The 16,793-nt window shown below is 41.8% G+C and overlaps 1 protein-coding gene across 1 annotated transcript; it reads left to right on the forward strand.

Annotated features, from left to right (window-relative positions):
* Nucleotides 1-4,186: 4,186 nt before the first annotated feature.
* On the forward strand, nt 4,187-13,024 carry LOC146618613 (uncharacterized). The gene is made up of 2 exons (XM_085370091.1): nt 4,187-4,606; nt 12,809-13,024. Exons 1-2 carry the CDS (start codon nt 4,187-4,189, stop codon nt 13,022-13,024), a joined length of 636 nt encoding a protein of 211 aa, XP_085226217.1.
* The last annotated feature ends 3,769 nt before the right edge of the window (nt 13,025-16,793 follow it).

Raw genomic sequence — 16,793 nt, forward strand, 5'->3', positions numbered from 1 at the left:
GAGCTTGAAGGATAAACCGCCCGCAGGGGCGTGCTGGGTGTTATATATATATATATTTTATCATTATTAACAACAACAATAATAAATTATTTTATTTTATTTTTTGTACTTTTATTCTGTCCTGTTTTAAAACACATTAAGAATAAAGTTGGCTTGTCTTGGCAATAATTGGATGGTGCATGGGTGGTAGGAGGGGGGTTTGGCAAACAGAAAAGACTCAGAAACTCATTTAAAGAGTGTAAGAAGTTTTTTTTAAATTTTTGAAATATAACTCATTGTAAAATGTAAAGTTAAAGAAAACCTAAGTTACTATACTCACCCTAAAAGTTAAAAAAAAAAGTACAAATATTTAAAATAATTTTCACCATTGATTAGGCTTAGGTGCAACTTGGTTTTGAATTCGATTATGAAATGTTCAATTAATTTTGAAACAGTGAACAATAATCGCCCCTCTCCATTATTTTTTGAAAACTCACCATCCTTCCTGAAATCTTTATGTGGCTTTGCTATATTCATTAGTACACTAAAGTACTCTAAGAGCACAAAAACAAATCATTAGTTTATGCACTTTTCAGTGTGCAAATAAATACACAATAAAACTGAAAAACAGGTTCTGATTTAGATTGTGGATTGCTGAATCATCCCAGACAAACTCAATCTTTTATTGGGCATCTGAGGTTATTTAATCAGGGATGCTCAAGGCAGGGCGGTGGATCCTTCCATTTTAAAGTCAAGGTTTTCTGAAAAGATCAAAAGGATGCCCTTAGGTATCTACTGTCTTCCAAATGAGGCTTCAACCTTACAGCCGCATTTTGCTACCATGCTTGAAAAATAAATTATAGAGAATAGAGCAGTATTCTTGGCATAACTGTAGTTTTTATGTTGGCATAATGTTTTAATGTTGGAACAAGTGTAGTTTTACTAATTCTATATGTGCAGTGCCACTAGTTACAGTCAGGGCCATATGTTCACTGCCTGTCTTGCATCTTTGTGTATGTACTGTATAGTATACAGTGAATGCGGGAACATGCTTTTTTTTCTTCATTTCTCAGTCCATTATTTGTGTATTCGTGTGTGTATCTGTGTGAGTGTGAGTGTGTGTGTGTGTGTGTGTGCCTGCCTGTGTTCTGGCAATGGCTTTTTTTCCAAGACAGAATTTCTAGCTGGATATAGAAAAGCAATCTCTCAGTTAAGTGATTTGTGAAAAGTGTCACATTCTCACCTGGAAGTAATTGCCTGCTGGTGTCGCTCAGTTGTGGTAATATGCTCATGAAGTGAAAGATGATAGGGTAAGGAAGGTTGGGTGTGTGTGTTTGTGTGTGGTTTTGATTACCAGCTTGCTAAAAAAAAAAGCCCTTTAAGATGAACGTACAGTCTGACAACCAATGCGGGGTGAGGAAGAGGCCTCTGCCTGCGTGTGATCATCTGTGAGTTCTCCAAAGATTTCTACAGAACTGGCCTAAGGTGATGAAACAATGATATCTTTTGGGACACTAAACTTCTTTGAATGACAGGGAAGCAAGAGAGACTGAAAACAGACAGCAGCAAAACTACATTTTCAATGCAGCAGTGGTACTGACCTTTACATTTTCTCTTTCGTGTCCAGTTATTTTTCTTTGCATCATTTTTCTGTGTTGGTCTGCATCTTGCTGCATTTTGTTTTGTTCAAATTACTTAGATTTCCTTATTAAAATAATTAGAAGGGTCAGAAAAAAAGGTTTCTGCTAAATATAATTAACTGATTGTATGTCTCAGGCCATACACTGCCCTGGGTAAATATGGAATACTTTGATTTGAATGAACTTGAAAGTTGGAATATTCTATGAGATCGACCGGCCTTTCTGACCATCTTTTATTTATTTCACTTCTGCTTGTTTCATTCCCATCAGTGTTCCTGCTTGCAAACATCTTTTCAGCACTTGTACATTTGTGAACACTAAGAGAGACGATCAAGACATTTATTCAAAATTCAATATGTGTGAAATATATTAATGTTAAAATTTTTTTTGGGAAAAACAAGGCAAGCACTGCTCACAGAAAACAGTGGAAATATAATTTCAAAGATCAACACAAAAACGTTTGACACTGGAATTATACATACAAGAATATTTTAAGGTGTTTCATCAGGTTTCTATTTTTCAAACTATTCAGCAACATACACAATGTAAGACAGAGTGTAGAGTCACATGCCTGTATTGCCTTGTTTTCAATATCTCCACAAAAGAACTTTAATTGAGACAACCTTAAAAAACAGGTGGTGGTGGAGGGGGAGGGGTGAAACTAAAATCCAGCCATGCTCTTTAATACATCAGGAAAATCATCTTTCTATGCTATATCAAATGAAGAATCTCATTACAGTATGTAAATTCGATGGCACTAAATATGTGAGAGGAAGCATATGCATATGTTTGTTAGCCAGTGCTAATGACCCCTCTCCACATAGCTCTCCAGTGCGATGGCCTAATGATGAAGCCAAATTCATCAGGGATACTGGGGAAAACAACTCCCCTCCTTGATTGTGACACATGGAGAGTGCACGCATGTGAAGAACTCTTGGATTCCTCTCCAGATGCAAACATGCACATGCACATGCAGATAGATGATGCATTGCTTATGAACACTTGATGTAAGACATGACATTTGATAGTCTGGATGAAATGCATATAAAACCCTAGAAAGGAAAAGGTGAAGTAGGTTTGAAGAAAAGAAGGGAAAATGCACAGAAGATGTGCTTGCAAAGAGTACATCCTTCTCATTTATCTTAACAGTCAATGCATTTATTCTTAACAAAATGATTACGGTACAATTGTCACAATATGAGGAACCTTAATTGTTTTATATTATTTTTAAGCACTAGTCTCCATCCATGCATGAGAAAAAAATGTCAGGTTATAAAATAAAATTCTCTTAAAAGTGATCCTCAAGGCACAAAAAGCACTCTATACATCTTTTTTTGCTGTTTTCCTTGGTTTTATGTGTGTGTGTGTGTGTGTGTGTGTGTGTGTGTGTGTGTGTGTGTGTGTGTGTGTGTGTGTGTGTGTGTGTGTGTGTGTGTGTGTTTTAATGGAAATGCTACAAATGCTTTTCAATGGCATCTGAAAACCAAACCAGTAATGTACCATAGCTTTAGTTCAGGCAGGCCACAAAGTCAAACTCGGGCACTGTCCCAGCAGACCAGCTGACCTAATTGCTAGCCTACATCAGCGGATGGCTCAGCTAATACCCTTCTACACATCCATTTGGCAGAAATGGTGCACTACTTAATCTGTTTTAGCTTGCCCACACTTGTGTCAGTTGCATTAAAAAGTCATACTACAAAATATAAATGACCGAATTACTTTTTTTGACTTCCTAAACTATATTATGAGTTTGAGGAAGCAGAAACTATTCCTAGAACAGCTTCCACTTAGATGTTTATATAAACAAAACATATTTATAAAATGTAGTCCTAAAATATGACTATTTTGTGGATTTTTTGTTTTTTGTGCAGATTGTGCAGCAGGTCAAAGGTATCGGTTATATTTAGACATGCAGAATAGCGCCAACTAAGATAACCAGAGTTGAGAAGTTTCCCTTGTGTGATGTCACATCTTATTTTGAGTAAAATGGGAAAAAAAAAAAGAAACATTCTTCTGCAATGTTGCTTTTTCTAAAAAGATAAGTAGTTTCTGTTAAATGGTACGGCGTGCATATGGTGGCATGTATGTGTGTGTGTTTGAATAGAGATTGTAAAGTAGTGAGCAATCTTCATTTGCCTCAAAATAGAGATATTCCAAGGACATGCTTTTCTTGTGCAACTATAGTATAACCCCATAGCTTTTAGTGATTAACATGATGATATGCCTCTTTTCTCTGCCTAATTTAACTAACATCTGTTAGGGATCAAATAGCCCCCCATTTTTATTCCTGATTCTATACATATTTAGACAACCTAGTCATCTAAATATTCTTAAAGCGATGTTATTTATAAGAAAACCTCTGTTATAACAACCAATATGAACCCTCACTGCCATGGTTCTGATTCACTGGTCCTTTTGGCTCTCGGAGGAGGCGGACGCACTTTTTCTCCTCTCCTCTCCCTTATCTTCCCTGTTTAGTTCTTATGTCCCTGTCTAGTCTTGTGTTTTTTGTATTACTTTCCCTAGAACACTCTCTCACAGTCTGTTTCTAAAACCTAAAGAGAATTATGGATTTGATCAACTGGTCTCTGAATGCTATTGACACCCTTTCCTCAACGAGAAGTCTGGGCTCGGGAGAGCCCGAGTGCCCTGGAGGGACTTTCCCTGCCGCATACACGATGGACGGGTGGCAGACATGGAGGATCATGTGCCTGGCGGGACTGTCGATCGAGGACGCTGAAGAGATCTACCTATTCGGAACCATGATAACAGGGTTCTTGCTGATCGGAGCTGGCTTGGCCCTGGCTTATCAGAGAATTAAGAAAGCAGAACCGGCTGTTCAAACCCCCCCAAGGCTGCCCGCTGGGATTGAAACGATGGGACGAGGCGCGACTTCTCAGAAAGGACTCACTGAGTGCAGCATGGTTAAGAGCTTGGAGGCGCTTATGGCTGCAGTGAATACTCAGAATAAGACCTCTGAGCCAAGGGCGATTTTAGCCCAAATGTTCGATTTTAGCCCAAATGAATCAAAGCACCCCCAAAGATTTCTTGCTTTTTTTCACAATATTTGTTGTTTGTGTGACCCACTACTAAAAATATAAAAAGATTACAGTACTTGGTTGAAATGTAACATTTCAACAACAAAAGTATAGATATCCCCCCCTCCCAAAATGGTTTGTTCCAGCTCGCCTTTCCCCTACTCTGGCTCTAGCGCCGATACTGCCAGAGCAATGGTGGCTGAAACGCAGCGGAGCGGACATATTAGCTGAATTTAACCTTCAGTTACTCTTTATATAGTAGGAGTCAGACCATGTTGAAAAACATTACACCCAGCTAACCTGCTGTGTTGAAAACGTGTTTTCCGACTATGTTTGCTACTCTACAGTCCGTCCTGCTCTGTAGTAAAATCAGCTACATTTGACCGTCCTGTTGCTCCCATTGAAATTTATATAACCTATTTAAAATCTAAAACTTAAAATTGTCCGCAGCCTACTGTTGTTACCGCTATCCTGTTTGAAATGGATACTAACTGTACTCCAACCCACCTCTGGCGCTGGTGCCCTACCCTCAAGCTAGTACCATGCTCTCCTGAGTTTTAAATGCACTTTAGAACAGCACACAGCAACACTACATATGAGTGGGCGTAGGGAGGTTTGAGGTCTTCACTCACCCCGTGTCATGATACGGCTGTGTGGCAGGCAGGATGAGGACCCAATCGCAAAAACTCACGGACTCAAGGGATGAACTCAAAAGGCAGCTTTATTGCTTAACAGAAGATGACAGGCGATACAAAACTAGACTGGGAAAAACTAACATAAAGCTCACCAAGGAACACAGGGAAATCCATGCAGCATGAGGGAGAACGCGACACATAACTGAGGGAGACGCAGACATAAATACACAGAGGGTTAACGAGGGAAGTGGGAGCACATGGGGAACACAGGTGACACTGATAATCATAACAAGACATGGCAGGAGTGAACACAACACTGACGGGAGACGGGCAAAGTAAAACAGGAAGTACAGAGGTTCAAACAGGAGGAGAGAGAGCACGGGGAGAACACAGACATAACGGGCTGGGAAAACATAGAAATAAACACAAGGAGAGACGAGGGCTCACAGATACACAGGGGCACACAGGAGGTAATCAAATAAGGACCATCTTAACTAAATAATCCAAGGCATGACTAGGGAATGAAATACAAAACACACAAAACTGCGAATACTGGGCCCACATGGCCCGGGACCATGACACCCCGGTCCTGTTAGCCGTCAGGGCTGGGGGGCTGGGAGGAGGTGCTGGCTGTCCGACTGGGATCTGGGATGCGGGGCCTCCCTGCTACTGCAGATACGGAGGTGGTCCGCTTGCCTCCACCCCAGAGAGAAGGGTTACATCTCCTGGGTCTAGGTGTGGCTTGCCCCTCTGAGGGCGGGGGTACCTGGACCTGGGATATAGAGTATGTTTGGGGAGTGCGACTGTCTGTGCAGTGTCTATTTGTGTCTGTCTACACGTTGGGTGAGTGCCGAGTATTTGGTTGTGCATATGGAGTGGGAATGCACGTCTGTGTCCGCGTGTGCCTGTTCGTCTGTGTCTATATGTCAGGTTGGGTCTTAGACTCAACCTCTCTGGGTACATCTCAGGCCCTCTAAAGTACGGAGTCCTATCTCCCCTCACGACACTCCCTGCCGGTGGCTGATGCCCTCAGACGTTGGTGTGTTGGTGGTCCTTGTCGCCTGGGGCTGGGCGCTCATGTATGTACTGGCTCACTCCTGGTGGCCGATTGGCGGGGCCGGGCGCCTGTGGCCTGGCTGGGCTCCTTCCGGGGGGTGGGATGCCCTCAGGCCTCTGGCCTCTGGGCCTGAAGCTCGGTCCTCTCTGGCACAGCTGGCTGCCGGCAGAGCCCGCGGGCACGCCACTGCAACCCCCTCTGGCCTCTGCTCCGTAGCTGCGGGGTGACCTCTCCTTTTGGGCTCTACTCAGCTCTTCCCAGGAGGGTGGCACGGTTTCCCCCCCTTTGGTGGTCCTCCTCGGGTCCTTGTACTCTGGGGCCTCTGGATATCTGGGGCCTGGATCTCCTCCATACCTGCTTCATACCCTGGTGGACGGGGCTATGGCTACCCACACTCCCTAGCAGATCGTTACATGGAGAAACCTTTGGAATACAAGCATGCTGATCCACACAGGTATGCACACAGGTGTACACACGGGTGTTCACAGACGCGGACTACACCTTTCTTGGCTGCTGCCTCAAAGCACATTGTGCGCTGTCTATCTTGCGTGCTGCACAATATATTATTTAGTATCTACTGTTATCTACTGCTAGCTAGTTTATTGTGATGGTGCTGTTTTTTTTATTATGTTGCTCTTTGTTGTTTGCTTTCTCTTCTGTTTTTTTTCTCCATACAGGTGATCCAGGTGTTTTTTTTTTGTTTTTTTTTTCTTCCCCCCCCTTTCTCACCGTCTCTTCTCCCCTTTGGTTTTCTTTCTCTCCCTCTCTTTCTTTCATTCTTTCTCCCTGTCCTATCCCCCAGTCATGTCTGTCCCGTTTGTAGCAACTGAAAATAAAATAAATTCATAATTATAATAAAGGTCAATCAAATGGACAAATATGGCAAGGCCATGATGATCCACTTGGTAAAATAAATCCGCCTGGCATCGTTCTTGGCCTTAAGACAACAATTCTGATGGCTAAAGATCCAAACGGGACAAAAAAAAAGAAAGAAAAGAAATGGATACTAACTAGCTAACTGACTAGATGCCCATTAACCTTATAACTCCTAGTGTGTGTGTGTGTGTGTGTGTGTATACAGAGAGACAGCCAGGTTCATAATGGATATAAGGAGGTTTTTTCAAAAAAAAGGAGCCACATTCAGGTAAAAGTGTAAAATCAAATGATTCGTCAATCAAGAATAATGTTGGATCAGTGTTTCAATATTTATATCTTTTATTAGATGTTCATGTGGTTTGGTTATTTTCCTTTTGGTTGAAAGTACACTGAGAGAGGACTTTTTGTTAGTGATCTTAATAGTATTTTTTCATATTAATGTAATTTTTCATCTAATTGAATACAATCTATTTGTGTATGATTGTCGGTCCGAACAGGGAGAGAGGAAAGAGGAGAATGTGAGGAGAAAGTACAAGATCAGGAAGAACCAGGTAAGAAAACAGACAGGGAACAGTGACAGGCAGAAACTGTTAAAATGACAAAGAAAAAAAAAAACTAATTTTACTCACACAATCAGGAAGTTGTGTTCTCCCTATATTAAAGCTGCTATACAGAATCTGCTAAACAAACTGGGTTGAAACATTTTTGACCCTCTTTAACAACATTCCAACATAACATTATAATTGATCGGGGAGATTAAAATTAATTATATATTTTTATGTGGTTCAGCCACAACTCTACCAAAACCTCAGCCAGTAATAGGTAGGCCAACTTTTGGACCATACAGTTGTCTGTATGACTGCCGCAGTACGTACGTGAGGAGCTGTAAAGAGAAGCAGAGTGCTCTGTTTATATTCTAAAAATGTTTTAAGCCAGCTTGTTTCAAAGATTCTGTACAGCAGCTTTAAATGTTTTCTAAAAGCACACATACACTTACCTTATCAGTGTTTCTCAAACTTTTTACAGTGTGTACCACCTGATAAAAAATGTCAAGCTCTCCTAAGTACCACTATGAAAACATGAAACTCCTAAATCTCCATCCATCCATTCGCTTCCACTTATCCTTTTCAGGGTCGTGGGGGGTGCTGGAGCAAATCCCAGCTGTCATAGGGCGAGAGGCGGGGTACACCCTGGACAGGTCGCCAGTCTGTCGCAGGGCCAACACACAGGGACAGACAACCATTCACACCTAGTGGCAATTTGGATTATCCAATTAACCTATCCCCACAAGCTGCATGTCTTTGGACGGTGGGAGGAAGCCGGAGTACCCGGAGGGAACCCACGCAGACACAGGGAGAACATGCAAACTCCACACAGAAAGACCCTGGCCTGATGGTGGAATTACGGTGGCCCCTAGAGACAAAGCACGTACAAACTCCAAAACACTTGCAAACTCCAAAACACATGCAAATTCCAAAACACATGCAAATTCCAAAACACATGCAAACTAAAAAACACATGCAAACTCCAAAACACGTACAAACTCCAAAACACATGCAAATTCCAAAACACTTGCAAACTCAAAAACACTTGCAAACTCAAAAACACATGCAAATTCAAAAACACAACGGAAGTGCTCCAGGACGCTAGGGGCAGTGTTGAGCTTTTGTTACCTAGTAACTACACAAGCCAGGAAGTACCAATGACTGGATTTGGGGTTTGCAGCCTTAAAGGCCGCATTTTAAGGCCGATTACGTCACAGCGACAAGAGAAGGCTGTCCCAATTCAAAGGCTGCTCTACATGCGGCCCTCAAATACGTCCTTAATTTCCCTGAATTTTAAGGATGGGTCGGTGTAGCCTTCATGGCCCAACATATCCCAGACTTCATAGCGCGGTGGTGGTGTGGATAATTTTGCCGAAAAAAAACTGTGGAAGCGGAGCGGAGGAAGAGTAAACTTTCAGAAGTAAGTACTGAATATTATGTCACTTATTTATGCGCAAATATTTTTTTAATGAAGAACATTAAACCATTATTGTTGGCCATATGTTGGGAAAGTTATGTGACATTAGCGATGTCTGTACTTTCAGAATTAACTTGGTTTTAAAGCCTTTACTTTAAAATATATATATATAGTCGACCTTAATCTTACAGAGATGATTTTGTGGATAATTAAAGTCAGTCATATATCCACAAACACAACAAGCTGAAAGTCAGTGATGCTGCTCGGTTTGCAGTCCTGAATATCACGGCACAAGCAGGATCCACTGCACTGTTAATGTTAGCTATGTTACATTGCTGCCTCTGTTCGGTGGTGTCGAGCCAAACGGACTTTAACGTGTGTTTGAACGAGCTGACGGTTCACTCGTTAAGCTGAAAGAAAGATGCTTTAATTGCAGGAGTCACACATGTGTTCACTGTACCATCTGGGAACTCTTCTTGTTTCGTAATAACACAAACACTAAATCCTCCTTCTTTTGTGCTGTTTTGTAGCAGTGTATACACCTGAGACTTTCACCTGTCTGTCTGTCCTGCACTCTCTCTCTGTTTCTTTCTCTCTGATTGTGTAATAAAAGTATGAACATGTGTTTATAAGTCACACTTGTGTTTGAATCCTGCAGCTTATCACACATTTGATTTCCATGTGTGACAACTGCAAGTGTCCAGAGTGAGGACAGACTGAGGGACACACTGCTGCACATCATCTGTGAGGCTTTGCACCCCTGATGATCCACCAGGACAAACTCAACAGTGTGTGAGGAAGAGGAGGAGGAAGAGCCAGCAGCAGCTGACAGATGGAGAGAATAGACACCGTTCCCTGTTTGTGAAGGACTGCTAGAAAAGTTTAAAATAACTAATTGTCTGTCCTGAATCAGTCTTTGTTGTGATATTTTGATACCATGGTAGCATTTACAGGATATTGTTTTATAGTGATATTATACAGGAAAACTGTTACTCAATAAGGCCCATTTACTAGTTGTTTTTCTCTTTCTCTGTGACCCAAGAATTGATGTGTAAGACTCACAGGCTGGTACCCCAAGGTCGAAAATACCACAGAGACGAGACCACTTCCTTACTCCCATCCTCCCTTCCTTATCCTTTAGAAAAGAGCTTGTTAAAGGCCAGGTGGTTTGTTTCAGAATTCACTAATGAAAGAACTCTGTATTCTATGTCTAGGAGTGTACTTTGCTGGGATGATCATAAATTGTAGCTGAACTGATAAACTACACAAAGGATACTTCTTTGCTCAGAAGACAGGAAGACGTTTCCTTATTTGGTCTGTACCGGTTTGAACTGAGAACCTGCTGACACACGAACCTTTTTTTCCTCTATATAAACTGTTGTATACTGAATAAACCTTTGAGTTGATTGTGGGAGAGCAACCTGAACAGTCTCTGTATCATTTTGTTCTCCTAACTGCTCCCGACGTCGTAACTAACCCAGCTGAACGGCATACCTGAGCGTTACTTTGAATAATTAGGAATCTTATAAGGAAAGGACAAAACTCTGCTTATCGGTGCTCACGCCTTGGAGGAAACCCGATCCACGGAGAAACCCGGGACGGAGATTTCTTTCAGTCTTATTAGGTAATGTTCAAATCATTTTATCATTCCAGTGTTTTCAGTGTGGGAGAAAGTACTCAGGGCCTTCAAGTTACACACTATGAAAGGCAGCAACAAGTGTAATATTCAGAAACCTAAAGTATGTATCAGCAGCAGAATGGACCTAAAAATAAATGTTTGTTTCAGTTCTATGAAGCTTTGAGTATTTTGGATTAGTAGCACTGCTGTGTTTGTTGCATCATATTGCTGTAATTGTTTATATGCTTTATATATTCTGAGGTAAGTTGATCTATAGTGTTACATCATATTCTATAAGGATGTTATGTGTTTGTATACTTTCTGCCCAGTTTGACCCATTTAGCAGAAGCCAGCCTGTTTAAGGCTCTGATATCTATTCTGTATGACTTAAAGCAGTTATGACATGGTCTGATTTTCTCACCCAATAAAGGAATATTTCATATATCAGTCTACTCTTCATTTTATCAGAAACAGTTATCATAGCTTGTACATTTTCTTTTTATAAATATATGTAAGCAATGAGCCAAATTTAGTAATGCCAACATACTGAAGGAACAACATTTGTCTCTTATATATGATACACCTATATATGCACTGTCAAAGATACTTGTCTTTGAGTGAAGATTTAAGGTGATAAGACATATAAATAACTGCAACTTGAATCTGTACTGAAGCTCAGTATTTGACACAGAGTTCATGTTCACTGCTGTAATAGCTAATAATGATTAATATAATAACTATAATATTGGCCATATTATATTTACATTACCAAAGTGATATGACTTTAGTCTCATGAACAACACCAGCTAATTCTTATTTACTAACTAATCTTGAAATAACTGTTCAGTACAGAAATGAAGCCCAAAAATCATGTTTTACTGTCCTGTGGCCTCAGCCTCAGATACTTATCAAATCACACAAAGCTCTTGTAGAAACAAACAAACAAATATGTTCTCCCTCATTTCTGTCAAACCAAGTTGTATGACACGTTTCCAGCGGTTAGTATCATGGTTGCTAGGCAACCTGGGAAGCGCAACGGAGACTAGACCGTCCCATACAGACAAACTTGCCATTTATTTTGCAAATCGAGCTCAACACTGCCCCTAGCGTCCTGGAGCACTTCCGTTGTGTTTTGGAATTTGCATGTGTTTTTGAGTTTGCAAGTGTTTTGGAGTTTGTACGTGTTTTGGAGTTTGCATGTGTTTTTTAGTTTGCAAGTGTTTTGGATTTTGCAAGTGTTTTGGAGTTTGCATGTGTTTTTTAGTTTGCAAGTGTTTTGGAATTTGCATGTGTTTTGGAGTTTGCAAGTGTTTTGGAGTTTGCAAGTGTTTTGGAGTTTGCAAGTGTTTTGGAGTTTGTACGTGCTTTGTCTCTAGGGGCCACCGTATGGAATTGAACTCAGGACCTTCTTGCTGTGCGGCAACAGTGCTAGCCACCGTGCCACCGTGCTGCCCAACTCATAAATCTTACAACACAAAATTAGTATTATTAAATTAGTCAAATTAGTATCTGCAGTAAAGTTTTTTCATGCATTGTATACGTTCTACCACAGGCACAGTTGCCTCCATTTTTATATATATATTTGTTAATATTTTGTAATAATTTATTTATTTATCGGAATCAGCGAGCTGTCGGCTTTCAGCCCTGATCGTGTCCGTCCCGTCGGGTGAGAAAGGCGACATCTCACTGATTCTGATCCGTCGGCGGGTCCGAGCTTTGTGTTTACGTCTTTGTGCAGAATCCGTGTTCCTGCTCTCATTTACTGTTTTAGCTGTTTGTAAGGTTTAACCTGAGATTCTGGCGTTTCGGGCAAAATCGATTCAGGATTTTAATGAATCGCTATCATGTTATCCAAGCCAGAATCGATTTTAATCGATAAATCGATTATCAAAACCCACCCCTAGTCTCATTGTGACAAGTAAAGTGTATCTTGGCTGGCTGGGCAGCTCTCTGGGTGCTCAGCACCCCCAAAGCTCTGATCCTAGAATCGCCCCTGCTCTGAGCATACATTGGATTACATCAAGGAAAAGTCCACTCAGAACAACACCTCTGAGTGGAAGTTGGATTACATCTTGGAACAGCTGACTGCGGTCATGAGGTCTCAGAATCTGCTCTTTGAGCAAAAGAATGACAAGACCACGGAAATGAAGGTTAATAACATCATGGAGAAACTCGCGGCTATCCAACGGGAGATTGAGAGACCAGTGTCGGAGTGTTAAAGAACAGCTTGAAATTCTCATGAGTTGTTGCAAAAGAAAAATTACCATCATAATCTGGCTACCCCTTCGGCGCCAGCTGTGGGCTCAAGGCTGGAGCCGAATAAAAATTCCCTGATAATGACTGTGTTGAGTCTGTTCCTTCCCATTCCATGCAAGGCCACCTGGGTTGGCTGGACTCGAAAAACACATTTTTGTTTACTTCGCCTGGCAGGGCGAAGGACACTCTCTCAGCTGAACTATGGAGGCGCAGTCGAAGATTGCAGCTGTCCCAGATCAGATGTACACACTGGAACACTTTCCCATGTTGCTTGTCTGTGTTTATTGTGCTATAGTGTGTTGATATCTGAGCATTCCTGTATTATCCTTTTGTTTTACACATTTCGATGTTTTTTTCCTCGCTACCTAGCCTGACCTGTCTCCCCAATGTGATGTTTGTGTATTGTATGTACGGTCGGCAAGGTCTGTCATCTCGGTTGTGGGCAAAAGACCTGCAACTGACAAATAAAGGCCATCTCATCTGACCCAGTGTTTTGAGTTTCTTATGTTTTTGGTGACTATTATGTCTTATGTTACAGTTTAAGGTTCATTCATTAGTTTTGAGTTAATCCTATGGCTCTGAGTTTGCTTATGATTAGTTTAGTTTCTTGTCTATTAGGTTCCCATTATGTCTTTGTCCTTTGTGTCCCTCTGTGTGTGCGTGTATGTCTGTGTGTGTACTTGTCTTTTTTCCCTTTCCTATTTCCATGTTCCCCTCCTTGTGTTTCACTCCGCGTCTCCCCTGTCTGTCTCTCGCCCTCCCTTGTCCCCTCCTGCTTGCTTGTGCTCTCTCGCCCTCTCGGTTCCTTGCTCCCTCTCTGTCTCATCTTCCTTATCTGCTCCCCTGTTCCCCTCTTCGTGTCTCCTCCTGTTGTCTCCCAAGTCCGTCTCGTTTCCCCTGAATACTCTCTCCTCCCAGCTCCTGTATAATTTTGAGTGAAGTAATCTGTGTCTCTTTGCTTAGGCTGCTGCCCCCGCGACCCGGCCCCGGACAAAGCGGATGAAAATGGATGGATAATCTGTGTCTTAGTGTTTCCTGTTTTACTTTGATAGTCTCCTGTCTGGTGTGCGTCAAGTTCAGCTGTGCTTCCCCTGTCTCATTAGCTAGATCATGTTCAGCTGTGTGTTCCTGTGATTCATTTCCTTATTTGGCCTTTTGTGTATTTAAGTCTGTGTCCCCCTCTTTCTCCAACTGTGTGTTCTGTTTGTACTTTGGTTTCTGTATTAATTATTCCAGCAATAAAGCTGTGTTTTTCAAGTTCAGTTTTTCCCTTTTTTCTTAGCGCGCGCACACACACACACACACACACACACTTAAAGTTATTTCAAAGTATTGAATGTCAATGTTGTGTCCTTTGTAATGGATGTGTGTGACACTGGATGGGACAAAAGCACCCCAAATTTATACTCTTACTGCTTGGTGCCAAATATGATTATCACCCTGATTTTAGACTGAGAACTGTCCCTTTCTAGAGACAATGACTGGCTTTATACCATATGCTAGATGTATACGACTGGGTGTTTTAAATGTGTTTTTACTAAAACACAAACAAATATTCAGAGTACCGTCTTCTAATCACCCATCTAAAACACAGTAGTCAAGCAATGAATTTTTTTATTCATACTAAAACTCCAGTTATAAAATAAAAACCTTAGACAACTTAAAGCATGTAAATTTAAAACAAAATATGGCGATTTACAAATCCAGTAAACCCATATTTTGTTCATAATAAAACAAAAAGTAAAATGTACAATTTAAATATTTGACAATTTCATGAAAAATATCAGCTGGTTATTATTTTTATGGTAGCTAGTGGCAACAGGTATGTCAGAGGGAAAGTATCACAACAATAACAAATATATCTCCTATACATTGTCTTGCATACTGCTAATACATTCATTAAGTCAATAAATATACCAAATGAGATAGTGTGCAAAACCCGATGGAAGCAACCTATCGTAACCCACAAGGGGAGTTAAGCAGACAACCTGGCAACAGGCAAAGGCTGTGAGGCTCCTGAACTCTCTGTCCCCCTCTCACGGACAATAACCATATCCAACTTCTTAATAGCACTGAACTGGTCTGCATTGGTGCATCATATCTTTATTCTCTTTCCCCCTTCTGCCCCCCCCCTCTTTCTTAAATAGATAACCATCATATCTGACATCATATCTCACAGTACAATAATATTGAATGGGTTGCATTGTTGTACTTTGTCATGTTTCTCAGGTCTTTGTCTGAATTTCTTATGAACATTACTTGTCATGTTCTCATGTTGTTGCTAAGGATTGTCTTATTGCACTGGGCCCTGTGCTTCGTACGTCGCTTACTACATCCAAGATCAAATGAAACATCCAAGATCAAATCATCGCGCTAACCGTGAGCGCGCTAATCCGGTTCCCCGAACACACCTGCTGTTGACGATTAGTACAGCTGGATGAAGTAATGTGCGATCACTGGGTGCCGTAAAAGGGGATACGCATCGATAGCAGAAACAGTGATCGGCAACCCGCTGATTGGTTGGCGAAAATGGCGAAGGAGCGCGCCCAGTATTTCACCGCGGCAGAGCAAGAACTCTTGATAGAGGGATTTCAGGAGCACCAGAGTGAAATCACAACGCAAGGGAACACCGCGAAGGCTGCAAAGGCAAGGAGAGAGGGCTGGCAGAAAGTTGCTGACAAAGTAAACGCGTAAGTAATGCAACATATCACATGACACCATACCATATCATAATGTAACATATCAAACCATATCACATGATATCCCTGTACACATTAGAGCCACAACCGGACCCACCAGAACATGGGACCAAGTAAAAGTGAAATACAAGAACATACTACAGAATGGTAATATCCAACACGTATATTGCTGTCAGTCCCATGAAAAGACACCCTGAAACAATCCCTGTGTGTGTGTATAACAGCAACCAAGAAGAGGGCAGAGCAACAAAAGACAGGTGGTGGTCCTGCACCCCCTCGTCACACCCCAGCAGAGGAGCTGGCTCTAAGGTTGAATGCCACCAGACCCATTGTTGAGGGCATCCCTGGGGGCAGCTCTTCCGTAGACCAGCAGAAGCCGGGGTGCAGTAGCAGCAGCACCTACATAACTGGTGAGTGGGCCCATGATGCCATTTGCACAATGTAAAATGTGTGGTTGTTGCCGTAATGAAAATGCTATTCGAACTGTGACATACATTGGCACTGTGAGTTTCCTCTGTGTGTAGTGTTACATGACACCCCATCACTCTTACCTGTTCCCATGGAAGGGGTGACTGGAGCATGCACAGTAAGTTGGGAGATATACATATATCTGTCCCCACCCAATTGTACAGACCAATAGGCTGTACCACATCCCCTTGTAACACCATTGTGCTACCATTGCACAGGACAGTGACGCAACCCTGTCAGATGGCGGTGGTCTGGAGGAAGACCCTGTGAGTACATGCATGCATTGGCCTGAATTGCCATCCACCTGTGTACTGCCATGTGTGTCTGACTGCAGTATGATTCGCAGGCCAAGAGGCCGGCAGAGAGGCCTGCTGATACAGAGGTGGGCTGTGTTGTGACTAATTATACTGCCCATGTGACATGCATCCCCTGTTAAATGTTGTCACTACATTCGACACAGGGTGGCATCCGTCTGCTCTACAAGAGAAGTCTCCAGCAGAAAATAGAGTACACTGAGCTGAAGAAACAAAAGCTCCTAGGTGAGATCGAACTACAAGCTCTGATG

The sequence above is a fragment of the Diplotaxodon limnothrissa genome, linkage group LG14, assembly GCF_057381915.1.
Source record: "Diplotaxodon limnothrissa isolate DT_005_m linkage group LG14, D_limnothrissa_male_GT1.1, whole genome shotgun sequence".
NCBI classification, from domain to species: domain Eukaryota; kingdom Metazoa; phylum Chordata; class Actinopteri; order Cichliformes; family Cichlidae; genus Diplotaxodon; species Diplotaxodon limnothrissa.

Bases quoted from the DNA above. Each gene is read 5' to 3' on its own strand.
- LOC146618613 (XM_085370091.1), top strand. From the start codon at position 4,187: ATGGATTTGATCAACTGGTCTCTGAATGCTATTGACACCCTTTCCTCA. The intron at 4,607-12,808 runs GCGATTTTAGCC...CCCTGCTCTGAG, and splicing joins ATAAGACCTCTGAGCCAAGG to CATACATTGGATTACATCAA.